The 25143-nt window shown below is 39.6% G+C and overlaps 1 protein-coding gene across 3 annotated transcripts in view; it reads left to right on the plus strand.

Moving 5' to 3' along the window:
- Positions 1-25143, plus strand: part of Dlg5 (MAGUK family member discs large 5) — a 451629-nt gene that overhangs the window by 330138 nt on the left and 96348 nt on the right. For all 3 annotated transcript variants that reach the window (XM_076172266.1, XM_076172267.1, XM_076172268.1), the window contains one exon: positions 7006-7184. In XM_076172266.1, the coding sequence (XP_076028381.1) occupies positions 7006-7184 (179 nt within the window). The remainder of the gene's footprint in view (positions 1-7005; positions 7185-25143) is intronic.

Genomic DNA, 25143 nt, shown 5'->3' on the forward strand with positions numbered 1-25143 from the left:
TGCCAAAGCTTTCTCATGTCTGTCTTATTACAAAAATCTGATCCATGCAACCCCTACCTTTCCTAAATCCACACTGCTCCTCATTAATTACTCCCTCTGTTCCTCTCCTAATCCTCTCATTTAATACCCTTCTATAAGCCTACCTGACTACACTCAGCAAACTGATCCCTCTAAAACTACTACACTCACATTTGTTCCCTTTTCCCTACAGTCCTCCAGCACTACCCTCCCTTAGAACACATAGAACAACCTCACTAGCTAGTCCATTATTACTGTACCTCCCTTTTCAATATGATATTTTGTATTTATTTTATTTTTTCCTTTCCTATATACTACATTTAGGTAGATACAAGTAGGTAAATGTCACATCCAGATATTTGGGATGATGTTTAGGCAAGAGTAGCTGGAAATATAGGTTAAGGCTTTTATGGCTATTTGGCCAAGGATGTCTGAGATCTTGCATGGACCTTCAGCTTTGGAATTATCTTTTTTATTGCCACTTCTGTATCTGTACAGGGGAAAGTGGGAGTGGCTTCGTTGTTGCAATTGATGTTTCATATTTCTTTAAAATTATTTTCCCACTTTCTGGTACAGTGATCTTGAAGCTAGTTTTGGAGAAATGCTTCTCGGTGATGTAACAGTGTTGATTAGGTTAAATCTATTTTCTTAGGTTGCTCAAACTATTTCATGAGTGGGTAGTCTTGAGTTTTGAGTTTTTGATGGTTTTTACTATCTCCATTTGTCCATTGCCAATCTTTCCATCTGTCCGCACAATGAAATTCACGAAGAATCTGCCAAAAAAAAAGGTGTGGCAAGATCCAGGCAAGGCAGTGTTGACCTTGGCAAGAGAGAGATGGACATCAGAGTGGTGACTATGATGAAAGTGGTGAACAAGGATCTTCACTACTCCTCATGCAAGAGGCACAAGGGCCAATACTCACTGCTATTCCACTCCCATCCACCACTCTTTTCTCCCTCTCATCATAGTTCCTCATAGATGAAGGGTCATCTCTGTCACCCGCCCACTGCCTCATCATAGCTCCTCATAGATGAAGGGTCATCTCTGTCCCCCATCCACTGCCCTGGGTAAGCAGCAGTGCAGCCAGACAGTGCATCCACAGCAAGGCCACTTCACTCAGTCAGCTGCCCCCCTTCTCCCTCAGTCCCTTCATGTGGAAAGAAAAGACAAGGAGAAATCCCTTCAGGCTGCGTCAAATTTTCATTCACATATAGCCAATCCGTATCCCCATGGACTTAATCTACACAATAGTAATACAAGGCTGAAGGCCAGCCATTTCTACACAAATTCGTTGTCCACCCCATTGCTGCAACAATGATACTATAAGCAAGAATATAGTGCAGATGCACATATGGGAGAGTTAGAGATACCACATTACCCTCCTTCCCCTGCAAAGTGTGGGGAGGCATCAGTCCCAGAAGGCACAGCAGGCAGAGGTGGGGTACGAAAATAAGTGACATCAATCTTAGTTGATTGTGACATTGATCTGCGGTGATTGTGATATGATCTACAGTAATTGTGACGTCCAAGTCAGGAGGTGGCCATGAGTGATATCAGTGGAGGTGGGAACCCCCTGAAGTGGCAACTTCGGAAGCATTGACATCCCTGGAATCATGACGTCAATCTGCAGTGATCGTGACATCTGGTGGGAGGAAGCAGTCTTGCATGATGTCAATGGAGCTGGGCATTGTTAGCAGTGACATCAATCTGTGGTGATCATGACATTGATCTGTGTTGATTATGACATCTGAGCAAAGAGGTGGGCATGAGTGACGTCAGTGGAGGCAAGAACCCCCTAGAGGCAGCCGTGGCAACGGCGGAGATGTTGGAAGCAGTGACATCCCGGGAGTAGCAATATTGATCTGCGATCGTGATGTCTGGTGTGGTGAGGTAGTCGTGCATAACATCAGAGGAGCTGGGCATTGTTGGCAATGGCAGTGATACCAGAAGTAGTGACATCCCCAGAATAGCGATGTCGATCTGCGCTGATCGTGGCATAAAATAACCAGGGTCAGTTGGGCCTTGGGATACGCCCCACTGGTTTCCAAGTACTGAGGGGAACTGGGCTTGGTAACAAGACCCTTCTGTTTATATACACAGCCGATGTACACAAAAGTAGCAGAGGACCCATCCTCACACAAACATGACATGGCAGGGCCAAGGTTGTGCTTTCGTGAGGATATAAAGGCCTGTATTACAGGCATAATGTGGACTTAATCTACATAATATATAAATTCTTTGTCCACCCCATTGCTACAATGATGATGATATAAGCCAAAATATTGCGTAGATGCACACGTGGGGGAGTTAGAGACACCACACACCCCAATCCCCCACCCCCTCCCTTCCTTGCATCACAGTATTGTCTATACACACCCATTCTCCATTCATCCCTATCTCCTGCTTTCTCCCTTGCTCAGCAGACATTCCCCTCATGCTCAAAACTCCTTTCATCCCATCCATCCATCTCATCATTGGTCATCCCTTCAACTTCACTCCAGCCTTCTCTGCCATTCACACCTCTTTTACTAAACTTTCTTCATGCATTCTTTCCATGTGTCCAAACCATCCCAATACACCTTCATCAGCCCTATCTGCCATCTCTGTTTCCACCCCCCTCCCTGCTCTGCTCACATCCTCATTTCTCACTCTGTTCAACCTTGTAACCCCTACCATATTTCTCAGACATTTCATCTCAAACACATTTAAACTTCTATCTACTTCTTTTAAATATAAAATCTCTGCTTCATACATTGTTGTTAGCACAATCACCCCTTCATAAAATCTCCTCTTTGCATGCATTCCCAGATATATATTTCTCATGACAGTTTTTAATTCTCTAAGGCATTTACTTGCTTCATTCAAACTACAATTTACGTCCACCTTTCCTACTCCCTTTCCTGCCATATATGACCCCAAATACCTAAAGCTCTCCACTACCTCCAGCCTCTTGGAAGACTTACTTCCAACTCTCTGCCATCCTCTCCCCTTGTACATCTCATTACCTTACTTTTAGGTGCTGTGACATTCTGTCACAGCACCTACATTTACCTTCAGCTTTCTTCTGTTCCATACATTCCCAAACTCAACTTACTGCCTTCATCCCTACTGTGACCCTACCACAAGTGCATTGTTATCATTAAACAACAAATGACCTCCCACTTCTCTCCATTTTCTTCAACTAGCTCCAATCCCCTGCTCAGTACCCTCACATTTACCTCTTGTACCACCCTATCCATGTGTATGTTGAATAGCCATGATACAGCCCCACCTTTACCTCAGACTCCTTTGATATTGACCACTTTGAGAACTTCTGCCTTACACTGCACCACACAAAACTCAAACTCCCCTTTCATCTTAGTTTCACTTACGGATGTTGGTATGCTTATTGAAATAATAAGCAAGACTGAATATATATATATTATTATTATTATTATATTATTATTACTATTATTTTTTTTATTTTTTATTTTTTTCCCTCTCCCTCCCTGTAAGAGGCATATAGTATGAAAAGTATCTGTGCCAATTTTCATGGAAATCCATTGTGGGCTGAGGAGTTGTCTTTTATTTCCATAAATCTTGGTAACTAATGGAGCCTGTGATGTTTATTTTTTCCAGGAAGCTAGGTGCTTTGATAGAGATTGTCTTGTTAATGTATTACTCTGTCTAAAAGTTACACCATACTGGATTTTTCTTTTGAATGCCTAAATTTCATTAAAAAAGAAAGTAATTGCATTTCTAAAAGCTTTAGTTTTACCCTCAAAGACACAATTCAACAAGACAATTGAGAAAAAAATTGTAATCATTGTAGAAAAAAAAATAATTTACATAGAGAAAGAACTTTTTGAGTTGTTATAAAAAATGTTAGCAAGTCTGGGTCTCAAAGATAAAAACAAAAATTTTCACCCTCTGAAAGATACATTAGCAATATAGATGAAAGATACATAGATACTGATGAATTAAATGTCAAATAAAGTGCAGTGTTTTGTAAGTGATATTTGTCAGATTTACATTACTTTGTCCCAAAATGTTTATTGGCTTTTACCCCTGTGCCATTACCCCTGAATGAGCCATTACAGAAAATGTGAATCATGTTAGGGTTTTGTTTCATTAGGGATGAGTCACTTCCCAACATTAAACACAGTCCCTAGCCAAGAATCAGAACTCCCCTGGTGCATAGGGATGTGTGAGGAGTTTCCTCTTTTTGGGAGGTTTGCATTCGTCTATGTGTTCTGTTTTTGTCCAGACCTGCACAATGTTTCTTGATCCTGGGGTATTCAATCCTCAATTCTTTACCCAGGTAGCCCTCCATATACTCAATATTATGGCTGATCACTGTCTGAACAATACCAAAGTTTGCCTCCCAAGGCTCCTGACTTTCAAGCATATGTTCCAGATAGGGCTGTGTAGTGACGTGTTAGGGTTTTGAGTCTCGCCTTTTTAGCACCTCTTCAGCAAGCTGTGATCAATTAGTCTATAATAGACTTCCTTCAACTCCCTCATTCTCACCAGAGAAGACTTTCATCTCCACAAAAAAATTATTTTCACACATATTCTTTATACTTGTGCCACTGTTACTATGGAAAAATATTTTCCTCTTACAAGCAGACAAAAAGCGTTCTGCAGAAGTTGTGGAAGTGACAGGCTATAACAGCCGATTGACTGAAGTGTCACTCACCAGCTGTTCGTCACTTGGCAACGCTGGCAGGTTATCACTTGCCTTCCAATAAGCTTGCTTCTTCATGGCCACAGCAGGAAGTGATTGCTTCTTACTTGGCTTTATCCTATATAAAGATAGAAGTTACATAATGATCCACATAAAAAAAAGTGTCATCAGCAACACTTACTTGAGCAATACACAATGAATTGTTAATTTGTGTTACCTTGCCTTCACAGTCCACTGTCACTACAAGGTCTGTCCGGAAAGTATCCAGCCATTATGAATATTTACAGAACTGGCTGTGTGATCCTAACAGAACTTGGTGGACACTGACAGAAGACCCTATTGTGTATGCCCGAGTGGCCATACCCCATGTGACACCTCATTTACCCGCCAAACATAGTTTAGTAAAGATGTGTACTGTTTGGCCATCGCATTGACAATTACTGAACAAGTAGATCAGTGAATATAAAGTTTTGTTGCAAACTTGAACATTTGTTAGCAGAAACTATTTGAATGATTAAGAAGGTATTCTAGGATGATTCAGTGAATGAAGCACAGGTAAAAATGTGGTACAAATGCTTCAAAGAAGGCTGAGAATCTGTCGAAAGTCATCCACATTCTGGAAGACCTTCAACATGCAGAGCACCCAAAAATGTTGAACATGTGAAGACTGCAATCTATGAAAAATGACACTTGACAGCCCAAGAATAAGAAAATGGTCTTGATATCCCATGGACAAGTGTTTCAGAGATTTTGACAAAAGATCTTGGCATGACATACATGGTGGCAAAATTCGTCATTCATCTCCTGACCTATGAGCAGAAGGAATTTTGTGCTGATAATTCACAGAACTTGCTTCAAGCTGCTACAAATGACCCAGATTTCCTGAAACAATAACAAGAGGTAAATTATAAGTCTATGGGTATGACCCAGAAACAAAAGCTACTCATTGTCAATGCGATAGTCAAAGAGTACACATCTTCACTCAATTATGTCTGGAGGATAAATAAAGTGTCATATGGGAGTATGGCCACTCATACACATGTAGTTAGGTCTTCTGTCTGTGTACACCAAGTTCTATTAGGATCATACCACCAGTTCTGCAAATATTCATAATGGCTGGATACTTTCCAGACAGATCTCGTATATGTTGGCAAATGTATGATATACCTTTCCAAAATTGTATACAAGAAAAACATGAAATGTAAATGTCAAATAGAAAGCTAGTCTTATACCATGTCCCTATTAATAAGGACATTGCCTGCTTGAGATACTTTTTTAAAAATAGTAAATTATGCTGTACAACACTCTTATTTCAGCAGTGTATTGTGCATACTTGAAATAATTTTTCCACATGTTTTTGACAAATTGTCAAAAAACAATTTTTTTTTTAGCATACCAACATCCTTAAGGTTAACATGTCCATCTTCCTTCTCACAAACATACTGCCAGTCCCTTCCATTTCACTTTAGTACCACAACCATGCACACGCAATGAGCCAAATGTTAAGGTTCTAGTTGGAGTTTTCCTTTCAGACACACTGCCTTGACTTTTCACAAGTTGAATGTTCAGAAAGCAGAATTCCTAGTCCCATCACTGAACCACATAGTCATTTTTTATGACTCACATGGGAGTCATAATTAGATAATTCTTTACCCTGTACCACAGGGGATAAAAAGAGAAAGAGTTAGAAGTGATAAAGAGCCGTTATAAGGGAACCCCATAAAGAAAGTCATAGTACGAAAGTAAAATCTACTCTATGAGTAGAGATTTTACTCTAATATAGAAAAACAATATGTGCCAGTTAATTTTCTGTATACTGCTATTAGGTAAATACAATTAAGTACACACTAAAGAATAGTGCCAGTTGTATTTCTCCTTCACTAATACATTAGTATTTTGTATTAACTTAATTGTAGTATACAGGAAAGGAGCATAGCTTGTTGGGTATTGTCTCCTATTCTCTAATTTAGTAACATACCTAGACTCAAATTCATGTACGGTTCCAGTTTAATCTATATCTTTGATTTCCAATTATCATATTTAGATTTGAACTCGTGTATTGTTTGAGCTTGGGCTATATCACCTAAGCTATTCCACATATTTATACATCTGTATGGAAAACTGTATTTCTTCACATCCTTTCAACATGTGGTCTTTCTTAATTTACTTCCATGACCTCTTAAATCCCTCCCATCTTTGTAGGTTTGCTTGTGTGAACATTTGAAGGGATTATTGAGGATAAGGTGCTGCTATGCACTTACTGAATGGAGATACTAACAGTCTTGTTTTCTTATCAGTTTTCTTTTTTCTTTATTTTTAGCGTGGATCACTGCTTCTTCAAATTGAGACCTTACAAAGAGAGATAACTGCAGCTTTAAATGACAGGGACAAAGCTTTGAAAGAATGTAATGACATCAAAGAGAGATTTGGGGCTAAAGAAGATACAAACAAGGAATGGGAAAGATCGTGTCATGACTATGACAACTACAAGCAGGAAAGGTGAGTAAATAAGGAAGTCCAGTTCCTTCTAAGAGTTTGGAATTGATCAAAGTCTTGTTAGAAGTAATTTTCATTCAAAAACAACTATGTCAAGGAGGATGAAAAAGAGGTGCCTATAAGGATAGCTGTTGACAAGCAACATTGCAATGACATTGCACAAGTGCAGAGAAGAGCAACTTACAGCATTCTAATATTGAAGGTAGAGGTAGAATGTAGGTTGAGAGAAGCAAGTAAATGCCTTGGGGGATTAAAAGGTGTAATGAGAAATAGACATTTGGGAATGGATGCAAAAAGGAAATTGTATGAAGAATTGATTGTACTGACAACACTGTATGGGGGAGACACATGGGACATAAGAGACAAAGAGTTTAAATGTGTTTGAGATGATATGCCTGAGAAGTATGGTAGAGGTTACTAGGCCAGATAGAGTGAGAAGTGAGGAGGAGAGCGGGGGATGGAAAGGGAGTTGGGAGATAAGATTTGTGAAAGAGTAATGGGATGGTTTAGGCATGTGGAAAGAATGAGTGAAGAAAGATTAGTAAAAGAGGTGTGGAAGGCAGAGGTGGAGGGAGTGAACATGAGGGGGTGACCAAGGATGAGATGGATGGATGGATGGGGTAAAAGGGGCATTGGGAAAGAGGGGAATGTCTGTTGAGGAAGGATGGGAGAAGAGAAGATAGGAGTGAATGGAAAATGGTTGTGTATGGATGATGCTGTGATACATGGAAGGGAGTGGGTGGGGGATGGGGGTGAGGGAGTATGTGTGAATGGTATTTCAACAGCCCACAGGGATTTCTCCTCATCTTCTCTTGTTCTGCATGAGGGGGTGGAGAGGGGGGTTGCCAGTTAAATGAAGCAGCCTTCCTGTGTCTTGCTACATTGCTTCTAACTCAGGGCAATAGGCGAGATGCAGGGATGACCCATCATCCAGGAGGAGCCAAGAAAATAGGGAGAGAGGGGTGGTGAATGGGAGTGGAGTATGTGGGGATGAAATGAGTATGAGTGTTATGCCTTTGACTTTGGCTACCTCCCATGTAAGGGGGAAAAAGCTGTTGGTATATGTATGTATATACCAATACAGTTTTCAGACACCCAATTAAGTTTCACACCCCTTAGTAAATTTATTAGAACAAGGGGCCAGTACCAGACAGATCATGATTTCATATATATGTTAAAAGTGTTATTTTCCTCTTTGGTTTTTGTATATTGACATTAGTAAGCCTGTGCATGGCCTACTGGTAATATTAACCAGAAACACACAATCAATCCATGTAATTGCAAACTCGAATACCTATGATAATTTCAACACCACCTTGCTTATTGGACCTGTGACTAGAGACCATGTTGGACTAAACAAAGATGGAACTTGAAGAAGTGCACTGGCATGCTTGCATTCAGGACGCCATCCACCATTAAAATGGTATCAACACAGAATAGTCCTGGCTACAGATTCAATCTGCCCTAGATACACTCATCACACACAGAAAATAGAGCACCTCATACTACAATGCCTCCATGATAAGATTCCCTAGGCAGCAATTCATTATTCATCCCTTAGTGACTTATGGGCCCAACTCATGACTGTGGGTTTCCTGCAAGAGAGACATGGGGCAACAGAATGAAATAGGGGAAGATGCATTTGGAATGAAAATCTGCAAATGTGGTACCAATATTCAAAGGAGATAACTGAGGTACTACCAAGTTATAAACCAGTGTGCTTCACCTGTATGATGGTCAAACTATGTGAAAAATGAAAAAGATTGGTGAAATACTTGGAAGAAGAGGAATCTTTATTGACAATTTGGATTTAGAAAAGGAAAGTCTTGTTTAACCAATGTGCCATACTTTTATTCAAAAGTGGTAGATATGCTGCATGAAAGGTTTGGTGGATTATGTATACCTAAATTTGGAAAAGAATTTCTACAAGATGTACAAAAGATAAATTTGGAAGTTTAAAACATAGAAGGCTGTAATGGGAATACGTTGAAATTGTAAAATAGTTTTTCAAGTAATGGTGGTATGGGAACATGAGTGAGATCAAAAGTCATATTGGAGGTAAGTGACTAGTGGAGTACATCAAGGCTCAGTACTAGTAGCTGTAGTGTTCCTTCTGTATGATAAATGGAATATATAGCCATATAAACTTATTGCAGATAATGGCAATATCATGAAGAAAAGAAAAAGGATTGTACATTGCTATAGGAAGATTTAGATCAATTTTATAAATGGAGTCAAAAGTGGAATTGGAGGAATGATGCTACTTTTGCTCTATCCCTTTGTTATGCTGTTCTCTTGAAACTGTCATGTACCATTTCCATTAATATACATTTCCTTTTCCTCTATGTTCCCTGTAGTAGGGGGAAGAAGGAATTGAAGAACTGCATATAGAAAGGGAGTAAAAAAAAAAAAAAAATCTGAAAATGGTGTCAAAATTTGGCAATGTTCAAAAATGTGTAACTCAGTTATTTTTCAAGCTATCTGGTTAATTTGTGCAAAACATTGATGTGAAGACTGGAAGGACCAATGCCCATTGGAGTACATAGTGGATTGATGATATCAAGGAGACTGTTGAGTGGAGGGGAGCCACCTTTCCATCCATTACCCTCTTCCATGTGCATTTATGTTTAACTTTTTCCTAAACACTGTGTTAGTTATCTGCAACTCTCTAAACACATCTCCACCATCAGCTCTCCACTACAATTCTTACCTGGCACTCGACACTTCCCAACCACTATGTGGCTGCAGGAAGAGGATAGCTTTTGGTATTTGGGGTCGCATGTGGCAGGGAAGGGAGGTGTGGAGGTAGAGGTAAATTGTAGATTGAGAGAAGCAAGTAAATGCCTTAGATTAAAAAGTACCATGAGAAATAGGCATCTGGAAATGGATGCAAAAAGGAGATTGTATAAAGGGGTGATTGTTGATGGCTTTAAAGTATGGGGCAGAGCCTTTGAATTTAAGAGAGGTAGAAAGGAAAATTTTAAATGAGGTGAAAGTAGAGTGTCCACCACACGTGGTCTGCAGGTACAGAGGTTTCCATCCTCCTCCAATAGGCAGAACCCTTTTATAGAGTTGGAGAGAGAGAAAAAAAAAAGGGGGAGGGGAGACATGGACATTGCAGAGGTCATGGGAAACTACCAAGTAAAAATTAATTTAATATAAACATTAAGAACACAATATCTAGACCCAAGCTGTTGAACAAGGAGGAAGGGGGAAGGTAGGAAGAAATGCTAACAACCCTTAGGAGACCTGTTGAATTAGGATACTACAGAACTGAAACAACTGCAAGGTTATCACTAGACAAAGTTAAATCGCTGCTCCACTATTCCGCTGCTATTGCCGAAATGACTACTGCCACGACTGTGGTTTTCTGCTGGAACTGCTACTGTCGTGATTATGCAATTTTCTGCTATAACTGCTACTGCCATAACTATGCTGTTTTCTGCCGAAACTGCTACTGCCACAACTATGCTGTCTTCTGCCAAAACTGCTACTGCCACAACTATGCTGTCTTCTGCCGAAACTGCTACTGCCACAACTATGTTGTCTTCTGCCAAAACTGCTACTGCCACAACTATGCTGTCTTCTGCTGAAACTGCTACTGCCACAACTATGCTGTCCTCTGCCAAAACTGCTACTGCCACAACTATGCTGTCCTCTGCCAAAACTGCTACTGCCACAACTATGCTGTCTTCTGCCAAAACTGCTACTGCCACAACTATGCTGTCTTCTGCCAGAACTGCTACACTACAACTTTGGGAATGGAACTGCTGCTGCCATGATTATGCATTCTTCCTTCACTGCATGGCTGATGTACACTTCATGATGTTTGTCAAGGATAATCTTATTACCACTTGCTCAACGGCTTCTACCGTAATGAAACTGCTATTACTAGAATCGAACAAGAGGATCAACTACAAACTATACTGCACTTGATGCAACTGCAAACAGGGGCTTAACTAGGACCAACTACAATGGAACTAACCCAGAGAATGACAGCTACTGGCCAGTGCATGGCACAAACTTTTTTTTTTTTTTTTTCTCTCCGTTGTTTGTATGCATGGACTGCAAATTAATTTAGGTAAATACTGATGTTTCATGAGGTCAAACAGCTAGGGTCTTTACATCAAGAACAGTTAACATTTTTTGTACAAAAATAGAAGACAAATCCTTTGTAAATTAATTTTATGAATGATCCTTGTTCACTCTTGAGTGACCTTAAGGTTGGAACAAAGGGGAAGCCATGCAGGATTCTAAGTGTGTAGGCATCTTTTGCATAATTGTTTTTTCTGCCCGTTTAGTCCAAGCCAATGGAAATATGTTATTATTTCATCACAAATATGTTTGAGGTGAGATGTCTGAGAAGTATGGTAGGGTTTACTAGGTTGGATAGAGTGAGAAACAAGGAGGTGAGGAGTGGAAAAGGAGATGGGATATAGGGCTGATGAAAGAGTATTGGGATGGTTTGGACACATGGAAAGAATGAGTGATGAAAAATTAGTAAAAGAGGTGTGGAAGGCAGAGGTAGAGAGAGTGAATTTGAGGGGACAACCAAGGATGAGATAGATGGACAGGGTGAAGGGACATCAAGGAAAAGGGGAATGTCTGTTGAGCAAAGAAGGGAGAAGGCAGGAGATAGGAATGAGTGGAGAGTGGCTTTGTTTAGATGATACTGTTGTGCAAGGAAGGGATGGGGGGATAGGGTGTGCTCATGTATGAATAATATTTTTATGCAGCCCAAAGTGATTTCTCCCCCATTATCTCTTTTTCTGCATGAGGGGACAGAGAGGGGACGGGTGCCGATTAAGTGGAAAGGCCGTAATGTGGATGTACTCTGTCTTGTTGTATTGCTTCTGACCCAGGGTAGTGGGCAGGATACAGGAATGATCCATCATCCATGAGGAGGTAAAATGAGAGAGAGGAAAGGGTGGTGGATGAGAATGGAATGGGTGGGAGTAGGTACTAGTCTTTGACTTGGCTACCTCCTTTATAGGGGGAAAAAGTTCTTGGTGTACGTGTATTTATTTTACCTAGTTGTATTATATGGGAAGGGGAGCTATGCGTGTAATGACCCATCTTTGTATCTCACAACATCTCGTTTGTTCTTAAATTCTTGTATGGTGTTTGTACACACTATTGTTTTGTCCACTTAAAACAATATAAATATATATATATATATATATATATATATAGTGTGTATAATGTGTATTATATATGCATACAGACAAGACAGTATCTTTCAGATAATAAAATTTTGAATCAAAATACATGACCCTACAGATATTTATACATGTATTATTGAATTTTGGAAAATTGATATTGTACTTGATAGAAATAATGCCAGAAATAACTAATAGAAGAAAGCCATTAACCCCTTCCATACGGTGCCGCACACGTAGGCGTCATGGACTTAGATCTCGGTGGCAGCAGCCAATGCCAGCCGTACGACGTGTCGTAATAATACTCGCATCATAAAATATAGTCACCGCTTATATCGATCGTTCTCTCTTCACCCGTGAATTTTGATAACCATAGAAAATGCGATTACAAAAGAATTAGAAAGAATGTCATTATGGAGGGGCGACTACAATAAATATAATCAAGACGCCGATATGGCAGCCTCGCGAATACACTCGCTCCCCATGACGCCTATGTGTGCGGCACCGTATGGAAGGGGTTAAACAATTAGGACACTTGAAAAAAAAAGACTGATCAAGAATGCTACACTCCAAATATGGAAAATAACTTGTTCAGTGTAGTTCATATGAAAACACATGACATCAAATTGGAAACAATGTGTTCAGAATAGGCAAAGTCCTAAAGACTCCCAAAGTAAAAGCATCCATAGTGTAAATATTGTAAATACTACAGATACCATATCTAAGACTATATATAGTGTAATCAGTGTCCTAAGTCATAACTGGATAATATGTAAGGCAGCTCTACTGTAGTTCATAATGAAGAGGACCTTCAAAATAAGACACCTGTCATGTTCTGTTGTCAAAAATTGTTTGCTTTGATATATGACCCAGACTTTGTACCATTCATATATGAAGGCAGTATTTTCACTTCTGAAAATAGCCAATATCATTCATCTGTGTTCTGAAAGATACTGATGCCAAACAGATTCTTATGTTGACAGGCCAATTTACCTAATTTTGCCAGGTCTTCACAAAGATATTTTGTTGATGAAGGCAAGGTGAGCAAAAATTCAGGTTTAGAAAATATAAATGTAGAAGTGAGGGAAGTGCTCAATCTTTTGAGATAATTAGATGCGAGAAAAGCTTCATGACCTGACAAGATCTCAGTCTGAATACTTAAGAATGTAGGGAACAATTGGTAGACAGGATTCATAGTCTTGTTTTATGTTCATTAAAAGAAGGAATATTGCCATATGATTGGAAAAGGGCTAATGTGGAACCAATTCAGAAACCATAGGCTGGTATTATTCACCAATGCAATAGTGAAATTTTGTGAAAGGATTGTAAAAGATCAATGGGTCAAATATAGAAGATAATAACTGGAGAATTTGAGATGTACTAAAAGTTACTTTACTGCACAGATTAAAGCTAAAAATTGTCAAGAAAGTCCATAGATATAAAGGGTTGGAGCAGCAACAGAAATAGCTAGCAGAATTCCTGCAGGTTGATGATTCACATGATTGTCTATTAATAATTGGTTCAAAAGACAAAGGTAATACTCTGTGATCAGTAGGTAGAAAACAAAAAAGAGTAAATCACTGGATGGTGACACTGAAGATCAAGCAGCATTCATAGGAATCCGATATGGAGATGTAAAATATTGAGATTCAAGAGCAGTCCTCACAGATGGAGTAATTAAATGAGATTTAGTGATTGAGTCAGTATATAAATTAAGGCTCAAAAGCAAATTGAGTCATAGAAATTAGAGATTAGTAGTCATTTATTGCAAAATGAACTTAAAACAATAATCCTAAGAAACTAGTAAATTAAAGAGACAAACAGGCAAACAGAAAAAATAAAACCAAGGAGCAATAATTGCAAATGGAAAAACTAAAGGCTCAAATTAAACAAAACATATTAGAGATAGAGATTCAGCATTTACAGCTTGAACAGTAGAGAACAGATCAAGTAATGTTAAAGTCAAATAACAAGCTACTGAAGTTGAATAGCAAGAAATAAAGATAAGTTGTAAGCTGAGGTACAGAAAGAACATACATAAAAAAAAAAAAATAGAGGAGGGATTGTTGGTTAAGATGTGTGCCAAGATGGAGAAGAAAGAAATTTGGAATAGAGTAAGCTGGGCAGATTATATCAAGAAAGGCAGAGATTGGAGGAAATATCTAAAGCTGTTAAAGAAGTACAGCAACTTTAAGAGACCCAAACTTGTATAAAAAATATGTATGCGTTTTTAAAACAAGTAGCCTAATCTTTACATGTAGACTACAGCATAGGAAAAGATAATGTTCTACCTTATGCTTTCCTTTAGATTATCACTCTCAAAGGGTGAAGGTGTCACATTCTATACATATTATAGATTATATCTTAAACAGATACATGTAAAGGAAGGTGAAATTGCAAACGAGTTACTGTTCATAACCTGTTCATATCACCATCCTCTGCATTTTGAGGGAAAGTGTGATATTAGTCTTAATATTTGTATATTATGAGTGTATTCTTTACTTTTGTGTAAACATATTCATATTGCAAGCATGAATTTATACAATATACTCATTTTTGTATAGGTTTATAAATGTAAAAGTTAGTATGAAGTTGAACAAAAAACGTGAGTGGGAAACTAATCTTCATTTCTTAGATTCAAAGTTGCATCGTGTTCCAGGCCCTCTACAAAGATTTTTTTTTTTTTTTTTTTTTTTTTGTATATCAATCCATGTAACTAATGCAGTCTGTTGAAGATGAACAAGATTGATGACTTTGTTTTATCAAACCTCCTGAATTAATAGAGAGCCAGTGAAGTTATATAATATTTACTGCTGTTTGAAAAGAAGTATGTACCTCCAGTCTACAATCAACTGTACCCAAAAATACAAACAAACTGTAGAAGGTCCCTAATTTACTGAATAGTGGTAAAATATCCAAATAATTATATATCAGTTAAATAGGTATATTCATTATAGGACTCTTAGTCCAGAGAATCAAAGGGAAAAAATAATAATAATGATGAAAAAATAATCAAATAGCCTCCCAACAACTGTGTTAAGAACATTCTTACTAGAAGTATTGCACATAGTTTCTATATATTAAATAGGATGAAATCTAAGTTATTTCAAAGCTAGAGTTTATCATACGCAATACAATACCCACCTACAAATGAATTTTATAATAGTATTTAATCTATGTTTTAGGATAGGGAATATTTGTAATTTAGGATATGTATTTTGACATCAAGAATAGGCTCAAGAAATATAAATTTTCAGATATTAGTCTCTGGTAAATTTTAATAGTAAAATTGGACAAATGTATCAGATTTGTTTTAGTTGATTACCTTGAATATTCCTGTGTCATGGCCAGAAATATATGCAACTTTATCATGCTTTAGAAAAGTCAGACCCTTACGCCCATGATAACCCCCTAAGACAAGGGCGTGGATAGAAGATGATTACCAAGAGAAGTTAGACACTGAAACACAGTTTAAGAAAATATTTGAAGAAAGGTCCTATTTGGTGCCCTTAGCTGTAGAGAGAGAAACTGGGAAGATCGTGAAGTGGGTGAAAATGTATTATTGTAAGGTAATACTTTGTTAAATATAACAATGGACAAAATAATGACAATAGAGTACAGAAGAAGAATGAGAGGGGAAGATACACCAGCCAGTTGTTATAGATTCTTTTGTGTAATTATGCTCCATGGCAAAGAGTGACCTTGTGGTACCAGAGTTCCATTTGACTGTAGGGGATCCAGAACTAAGAGAAGAGTTGTACAGGCATGGAAGATATAACTTTGGAAAAGTGAACTTTAAAGAATGAGGCAGTTTTGGGGAGAAATGGATTCAAAAGAATTCTGAGAGCCTAAAAATATACAGCATAATTAGGATACTTTTGATTATGTATATAACTTCGGAGTGGAAACAATATGTACTGAAACTGAAAATAAATTAATTTTGAAGAAAAGATGGGCTAAATGAAATATGTGTTTTTGTAAAATGGAAAGAGGGAGAGGTGGAGAAAGAGGAACCATTAGATCGAATGAATACTCAAAAGTAATCATAGAGAAAGAAAAGAGACTTGAGAAAAGTGAAGAGGAAAGACAGGATTTTTAGATTCAAATTATTGTATAGGTTCTTGGGAAGTATGAAAATGTAGTGATGTTGGGGGATTTCAATTCCAGAGTAGGAAATAAGCAAATAGCAGAGAAATTTGAGGTCCCAGGTAAGAATCATAGTAGAGAGATGATACTGGATATCTGTTCAGAAAGGGAGTTGATAGCAAACACAGTGTTAAGGAAGAAAGACAAGCATAGATACATGTGGGAAGGGACGGTGAAAAGAAGGGTGGTTCATAGGGCTTTAATGGACTATGTAGTGTTACCCAAAAGTAGGATAGAAAGAGTTCAGGACATTTGTGTTTTCAGTAGAGAGAAGGGGGGTAATGTCAAATAATTTTTTGGTAGAAGGGAAATTGAGTGGAAGAAAAATGGAGGGAGATACCAAAGTGCTGAGATTAAATTGAATGAGAATGATTAAAATAAGTAATAATTTCATGAGAACCTGACAGAAGTGTGGGAGGTTGTGAGTGATAAAGGGGAAACAGGAGTTGAAGAATGGGTAAGTTTCAAAGATAAAGTGATGAAATGAGCCAAGATGTTATGTGGGATGAGGATGGGAGGGAACAGAACAAAGTATAGGTAGTGAATGATGGGATAAAGAGGTGAAGGTGGTGGAACAGGATTTGCTGCAAGGTGTAGAACAAGGGAAGCTTATGACAGGTGCAAGAAGAAACAAAATGAGTGGGGGACATAAAGAATGGGGTAGAAGTTTGACAGGATTTTGAAAAGAATAAAAAAATGTTTTGAAAGTGAAGTGAGTGAGTGAGGGGATGAGTTGGATAGAGAGGAAAAGGTAATGAATGTAGATCAGTGGTTCCCAGGTTGGCAACCCCTTGGCTTTCAACTGGATTCCTACCACCCCAACCCCCTCGCCTTATACACGCATGCGAACACACACCTTCACTTATTTTTCCTCTCTTCTCTCCAACTTTGGACTACATAACAAAACTATGTATTCATTTACAATTCTTGTGCCAGTCCTATCCTCTATAAACTTGTTTACCTTAATGTTTGTGACATATTTTGTCATTCAGATTTTGTAAAAAAACAAAAAGCTATTTCTTAACTGGTATTAATGCCAGCCTTTCACTCCCCCTACTGCCTCCTTTTGCCGTGCTGCCCCTGAGGTGGCGGTGCTGCCCACTTTAGGAACCAATGATGTAGATGGATAAATGATAATTGAAGAGAAACCAATAAGGGGAAAGTGGGTAGAGCATTAAAAAATAATGCTGAATATGGAGGTTAGGGAGGGATTGTGGCATATGGAGCTAGGAAAATGACGTGTGATGGGAGAGGAAAATAACAGAGCTATAGAAAAATTTGAGATAGAGAAAGCATTGAAAGTTGTTGTTGTTGTTGTCGTTCCCTAGACTGTCTGTCCGAGCAGTCCCGTCTCCCCAAGGAAGGCCACAGCCGAAACTGGGTTTTCCCACAAATCCTTTATAGAGTGTATGTTGTGTTGTTTGCATGCATGATTGTGTATAATGCAGTCTTCCATTATGTGTTGTATGGTATGGGGTGAAGTGTTACATCCTGGGCAGCTGTTCACAACACGGTCGTCCAGCCTCTTCTGGTAGCTTAGAAGTGCTGGGTGGTGACCGCATCGCAGTCTGGCCAAGTGGACTCTGTCCTTTCGTGGGAGAGAGGATTCAGAAGGGTGGATATCAGGGGGTCTGGCATGCAGCAGTGTGTTGTCTTTCAGTGTGTTAATGGAGCGGTGAGTGATATGATTATGAATATGTTTCCGGAGGCTGGTATTTGGTGGTTGTGGAGGAAGAGAAGAGAGTATCTGTGCGTAATAAAGGTCTTTGGGTGTAGTTTTAATGTTTCTTGGTGTGTGTGTGTGTTCTGCTATGTAGTGTAGCGGGTGTGATGTGTTTGTGGTGGCTGCAGCAAGTGTTTGTGTGCCTCTCATGTCGAGGTGGTCCTTGACTTTGAGGACTTTTGTTTCATGGTGTAAATGGTCTGTAGGTGATGTATTTGTGCAGCCTGTAATTGTTTTTAGGGCTTTGTTTTGTATGATTTGAAGGGTGTTGTGGTGTGTCTCACTGAGATTAGGAGCTACGCAGATGGCACCGATCCCCAAGGAGGAGCTACGCCTACCTGGGGGAGTACCAGCATTGAAAGTTATGAAAGCTGGTAAATTGTCTGGGTTGAATGGGCATCATGTGGAATGTCTGATAGAGTTGTTATAGTTGATTGGCAAGTGAGGTTTATTTGTAACTAAAAGAGGAGAATGCACTGGAGGACTGAAGGAGTGCTTGTATAATTCCATTCTACAAAGGAAAAAAGACATGAATGTAGTTTTAGAGGGATTAGTTTGTTGAGTATAATTGGGGAATTCCATGGGAGGATGTTAATTGATAGGATTAAAAGGAGAGCAGTGTGTGTTTAGAAAAGGTGAGGTTTTTATTTTTGGAGATTTTTATGTGTCTGGAGAAAGCTCATGACACATTTGAGAGGAAAGCATAGTGGGAAGTATTGCAGATGTATAGGATATGGTGAAAGTTGTTAACGGCAGTCAAAAGCTTTTATGCCAGTAGTAGAGCTTGTGTTAGGGTTGGGATTGGTAAGAGTCTGAGGTGAAGGTGGGACTGTGCGTGTTTTGCAACATCACCATATCCCATCTGGGGTATTGGCTGCATATTAGTGTGTGGTATAAACTGTGCAGTAGTATGCAGTCAATACTTTAGGGATTATGGAGAGCCTCTACGGGGCAGAGACTCGCATCATTTTGTATATGTTAGAGGAATTCTCTATTCATAGAGAAATTATGCTACTTTATTGTACTGCGACTGCCCTGTTATGCTGCCCCCCCCACCTCTTAATACTGTCCTGTACCTCTCTGAGTGTGCATTTGCTGGGTCTTGTGGTAGGGGAGAAAGAATACTGCCACCAAGTGGCACTGGAGTATTTAAAGACAACTAAAATGGGACGGAGGATAGGAGTAGGCATCCTGCTCTCGGTAGACTCAAATGGGATGACATTCCTTAAAAAAAAAGCATAAGGGTCCAGGAAGAGTTTTCTGACCAGAACCTTTAAGTCTGGGCCTTTTAATGTGCATGGGCATGGTACAGGTGAGAGTAAAAGGGAAGAGATAGGCAGAATGTTTGTGAGAAGGAAGATGGATGTGTTGGCATTGAGTGAAACTAAGTTGAAAGGGAGTGGTGATTTTGAGTTTATGAGTTAGAGAGGTGCTTAGAGCAAACTGTTTTAAATGAGAAGGAAAAGGAGTAGGAGTACGAAGAGAAGATAAGAGAAGTGTGGGAGGTGGCGAAGGATAGAGTGGAAGTAGGTGTGGAAGAGGTATGGGGATGTTTCAAGGAAGAAGTGAAAAGGTGTTCAAAGATTGTATGTGGAACAAGAATGAGAGGGAATAGAGGGAAGGGTAGTGAGTGGTGGGATGATGAATAAGGTAGTAGAAGAGAAGAAGCAAGCATGACTGTTTGCAAAGTATGATGAGAGAAAAATTGAGAAACAAAAAAAAAAGACAAGCAAAAGATAAAGGAGTTAAGAAGGAAAGGAGATGTAAAATGGGGAAGGAGTATGACAGAAAAAATTGAAAGGAATAAATAGATATTTTGGAAGGAAATCAAGAGAGGAAGGAGAGGTGAGTCAATTAGAGAAGAAAAGGTAAAAGGTGCGGATGGACAGATCTTAACGGAAGAGGAAGTGTTAAGGGGAAGATGGGCAGAGTATTTTAGAGAGCTGTTGAATGTGGAGGAGGATAGGGAGGGATTGGTGATAGAAGTGGAAGGTGCTAAGAAAATGACACTGATGGGAGGGGAAATAAGAAAAGATGAGGTGCAAGTAGCTCAGAAAATGATGAGAACAGGTAAGACTCCTGGATTAGATGGGTGGCATGTGGAGTGTCTGAAGAAGGGAGGTACAGTACTAGTGGACTGAGTAGTGAGGTTGTTTAATGTGTGTCTAAGGGAGGGTAGAGTGCCGAAGGACTGGAAGACCACCTATATAGTTCTGCTTTATAAGGGAAAAGGTGACATGTGTAGTAGTTTTAGAGAGATTAATTTGTTGAGTGTCATTGTGAAGGCTTAGGAGAGGGTTTTGATTGAGATCATTAGGAGAGGAACAGAGGGAGTAATTGGTGAGAAACCGTGTGGATTTAGAAAAGGTAGGGATTGCTTGGATCAGATTTTTGTTGTAGGCAGATATGTGGGAAAGCTTTAGTGAAAAGTAAGTTGCTTTATGGATTTGGAAAAGGCTTTTGGGTAGATAGGAAGGCTCTGTGGGAGGTTTTGCAGATGTATGGGCAGGCAAGAGATTTTATGAGAGTAGTAGAGCCTGTGTTACATTGTAATTGGAGAGAGTGAGTGGTTTGAGGTAAAGGTGGGACTGTGTCTAGAGTGTGTCATGTCGCCATGGCTGTTCAATGTGTACATGGATGGAGCAGTGTGGGAGGTAAAGGTGAGGGTAATGGGCAGGGGACTGGAGATGATTAAAGATAATTGAGAAATTGGAAGGTGAGCCAGTTGTTGTTTGCTGATGACACTGCGCTTGTAGCAGGGTCAGAGGAGGGAGGGAGTTGGTGATGGAGTTTGGAAAGGTATGTGATAGGAGAAAGTTGAAGGGAAATGTGGGGAAAAGCAAAAGGATGAGATGTACCAGAGCAGAGGATGGCAGTGAGTTGGAAGTAAGCCATAAAGGAAAGAGGCTGGAGGAAGGGGATAGCTTTAGGTATTTGGAGTCACATGTTGCAGGAAAGAGAGGAATGGAGATGGAGATGAATTGTAGAGTGAGAGAAGCATGTAAATGCCTTGAGGAACTAAAAAGTGTTATGAACAGATACAAAGAGGAGATTGTATATAGGGGTGATTGTGCTGACAGCACTGTATGGGGTAAAGACTTGGAATGGAAGAGAGGCAGAGAGGAAAAGTTTAAATGTGTTTGAAATTAAATGCCTGAGAAGTATGATTGCGATCACTAGTTTGGATAGAGTGAGGAACATGGAGGTAAGGAGAAGGAAAGGAGATGGCAGATAGGGCTGATGAAAGATTACTGGGATGGTTTAGACATATGGAAAGAATGAGCAATGAAAAATTAGTAAAAGGTGTGGAAGGCAGAGGTGGAGGGAATGAACTTGAGGGGACAACTGAGGATGAGATGGATGGATGGGGTGAATGGGGTGTTGAACTAGAGGGGAATGTCAGTTGAGCAAGGAAAGGAAAAGGCAGGAGATAATGATGAGTGAAGAGGGGCTGTGTATGGATGATAAGGTTATGCAAGGAAGGGAGGATCAGGGGATGGGGTGGTAGGAAGTGGTTATGTGTGAATGATATTTTGACAAAGCCCGAAGGGAGTTCTTCCCATCTTCACTTTTTTCTGCATGAGGGGGTGGAGAGAGGGTGGTCACTGATTAAGCAGAGCAGGCTTGCTGTAGATGAACTGTGTTTTTCAGCATTGCTTCTGACTCCGAGCAGTGGGCAGGATACAGGGATGACCCATCATCCATGAGGAGCTGAGAGAGTGGAAAGTGTAGTGGGTGGGAGTGGGTACTTGCATTTTGACTTGGTTACCTCCCTTGTAAGGGGGGGAAAAGCCCTTGGTATATAGATAAAAAAAAAAAAAAAAAAAAAAAAAAAAAAAAATATATATATATATATATATATATATATGTATATGTATGTATGCAAGAGAAATCACAAAAAGCACATGATTAATGATATTTGCAGAAACCACAAGGAAAATTAACCAGTGACCGAACATTTTTGTACAAGACACCTTAAAAAATACATATATATATATACAGGAATACCCCACTATATGATCAAGTGGTATAAAGTTGGTAAAACAAATGGGTGTATGTGAAAGCCCCAGTAGGCAAAAATTGAGGAGGGGTGTTGACAGGGTCCATGAACACAACCCCCCTATTTACACGTAAAACCCACCTCGATATACAAATTTTCGCATTGCGACCAGTCAGCTGGGAACACAACTCAGTTGTATAGTGAGGTATTCATGTGTGTATATATATATATATACACATCACACATATGTATCTTGAATAAACAAAAATGTTTGGTCACCAGTTATTAAATTTTCCCAGTGGTTTCTGGAAATATGTATTTACCTAGTTGTATTATACAGGAAAGGGGCTATGTTCGTAGTGACTGGAAATTGGTAGTATAAAAAACAAAAAACCATCCTTAAACTATTCCTTGGGAAGTAAACCCATTACAAGAGCAAAAAAAGGAGAAAGATTTGGCAGTCTTGATAAAAGACAATCCGTGGCCTGACAGTAAAAGGGCCCAGACAATTGTAAAACATCAGGTTGCGTCTAGTCCATGAATGACTGCAAGGAAAATCAAGAAAGTAAATTGTTTGGCAAAGTGTCATTCTGAATAGTGAATCATAGGATTGCAGCGCTTAGGTACATGAGTCGCTGACCTGTCAAGAAGCCATTTGTCACTCTTAAACTGAGATGCAATAGGTTGCTTTTGCCCATAAATATGGTGGTTGGGATAGTGACAAGTGGCTGAGTATGCTGTGAAGCAATGAATCCACCTTTATAAAGTCTAACAGTAGAAGTAGAAATGTGTATTGGTGGCCCGGTAGTGACTTTGACCCACACTACATCCAAGCTACTCTAAAACATTTATAGGATGGGGTGCATTCCCTGGGTAAAGCACTGATAAACTAAGTGCTTCCTAAATACCAAACAATGAACCAGTATGTTTATTTAGAGCTGTTGTATGACTATCTTCCTGATGCATTTGATGAAACGTGGACAGCTATCAGCAAGATGGGTCCCTGCACACCAGGCCAAGTCAGTGAGTGAATCGTTGGATGATTGTGTTATTGAGTATATCAAAGATTGGCCTGGTAATAGCATAGACATAAATCCAATTGAAAACATGTGGGAGATAGTGAAACATGATTTACAGGGAAAAGACATCTCTACCATACCCAAACTGGAAAAGGAGACCTGGGAATCTTGGGCAAGGATACTATAGGATACACTTTATAACCTTGCCCTTTCCCAAAATACCTGCAGGAGGTTATCAAGAGGAAAGAGTCTATTTCTCATTACACTTTTTAATTCCCAAGGTAATTACTTGCTTCTCTTAATCTACATTCTACCTTCACTACATCTCCCTTTCCTGCCACGTGTGCCCCCAAGTATCTAAAGCTATCCACTTCCAGCCTCTCTCCCTTTGTGCTCACTTTCAGTTTGCTGTTATCCTTTCCCTTTGTACAACTCATCACCTTTTATGTATATTTACCTTGAACTTCCTCCTTTTGTACACCTTCCCAAACTCCGTCACTAACGTCCATAATCCATCCTCTGATCTCTGCTCCATCCCCTTCCATCTCCCATTCCCTGCCCTCTACTTTCCTTGCACCACACATTCATCCATACACAGCCATTCTCCCACTCACTCCTATCTCCTGTCTCCTCCCTTCCTAGCTCAACAGACATTCCCCTCTTGTGCAATACTCCTTTCACCCCATTCATCTATCTCATCCTCAGTTATCCCCTCAAATTCACTCCATCCACCTCTGCCTTCCACACCTTTTACAAATCTTTCTTCCCTTGTTCTTTCCATATGTCCAAACCATCCCAATACTTTTCCATCAGCCCTACCTACCATATCCTTTTCCACCCCAGCCCCTACCTCTCCTCCTTACCTCCTTGTTTCTCACTCTATCCAACCTTGTCACCCTTACCCTACCTCTCAGACATTTCATCTCAAACACATTTAGACAAATTCTCTCTGCCTCTCTTAAATTTCATGTTTCTACCCCATACAGGTCCTTCAGCACAATCACCCCTTCTTATAGTCTCCTCTTTGCATTCATTCCCAGATACCTAATTCTCATGACACTTTTAACCCCCCAAGGCATTTACTTGCTTCTCTCAGTCTGCACTTTACTTCCACTGCTCCTCTCTTTTCTGCCACATGCAACCCTAAATGCCTAAAGCTATTCACTTTCTCCAGCCTCTCTCCTTTAAGACTTCCAATGTGCTGCCATACTCCTTGTACATCTCATTATTTTACTTTTACCCACATTTACCTTCAACTCTATCCTATGGCATACCTTCATAAAATCTGTCACCAACTTCCTTAATCCCTCCTCTGACCCTGCTACAAGTGCAGTATCTTCAGTAAACAACAAATGGCTCACCTCCCACTTGTATCCTTTTACTTTAACCATCTCCAGTCCCCTGCCTGTTACCCTCACATTTACCTCCAGCATCACCCCATATATGTACACATTGCACAGCCATGGCAATGTGACACATCCCTGTCACAGTCCCACTATTACCTCAAACCACTTGCTCTCTGCATTTCCAATTCTAACACAGGCTCTACTATTCTCATAAAAACTCTTGACTGCCCTTAATAGCTTTCCCCCAATTCCATATATTTGTAATACCTCACAGTAATACCTCCCTGTCTACCCAGTCATAAGCCATTTCCAAATCCATAAAGGCCCAAAAAAACAATCTTACTTTTCACTAAAGCTTTCTCATAGATCAACCTGACCTTGGTGATCTGATCCATGTAAACCTTACCTTTCCCAAACCCACACTCTTCCTCATCAATTACTCCCTTTGTTCCTCTCCTAATCCTCTGAATTAAAACCCTCCTATAAGCATTCCCAACTAACTTTGATAAACTGATCCCTCTAAAACTACCACACACACATTTATCCCCTTTCCTTCGTAAAGCAGAATT

The sequence above is a fragment of the Oratosquilla oratoria genome, chromosome 32 (genome assembly GCF_046742065.1).
Source record: "Oratosquilla oratoria isolate Oo_2021 chromosome 32, ASM4674206v1, whole genome shotgun sequence".
Classification (NCBI taxonomy): Eukaryota; Metazoa; Arthropoda; class Malacostraca; order Stomatopoda; family Squillidae; genus Oratosquilla; species Oratosquilla oratoria.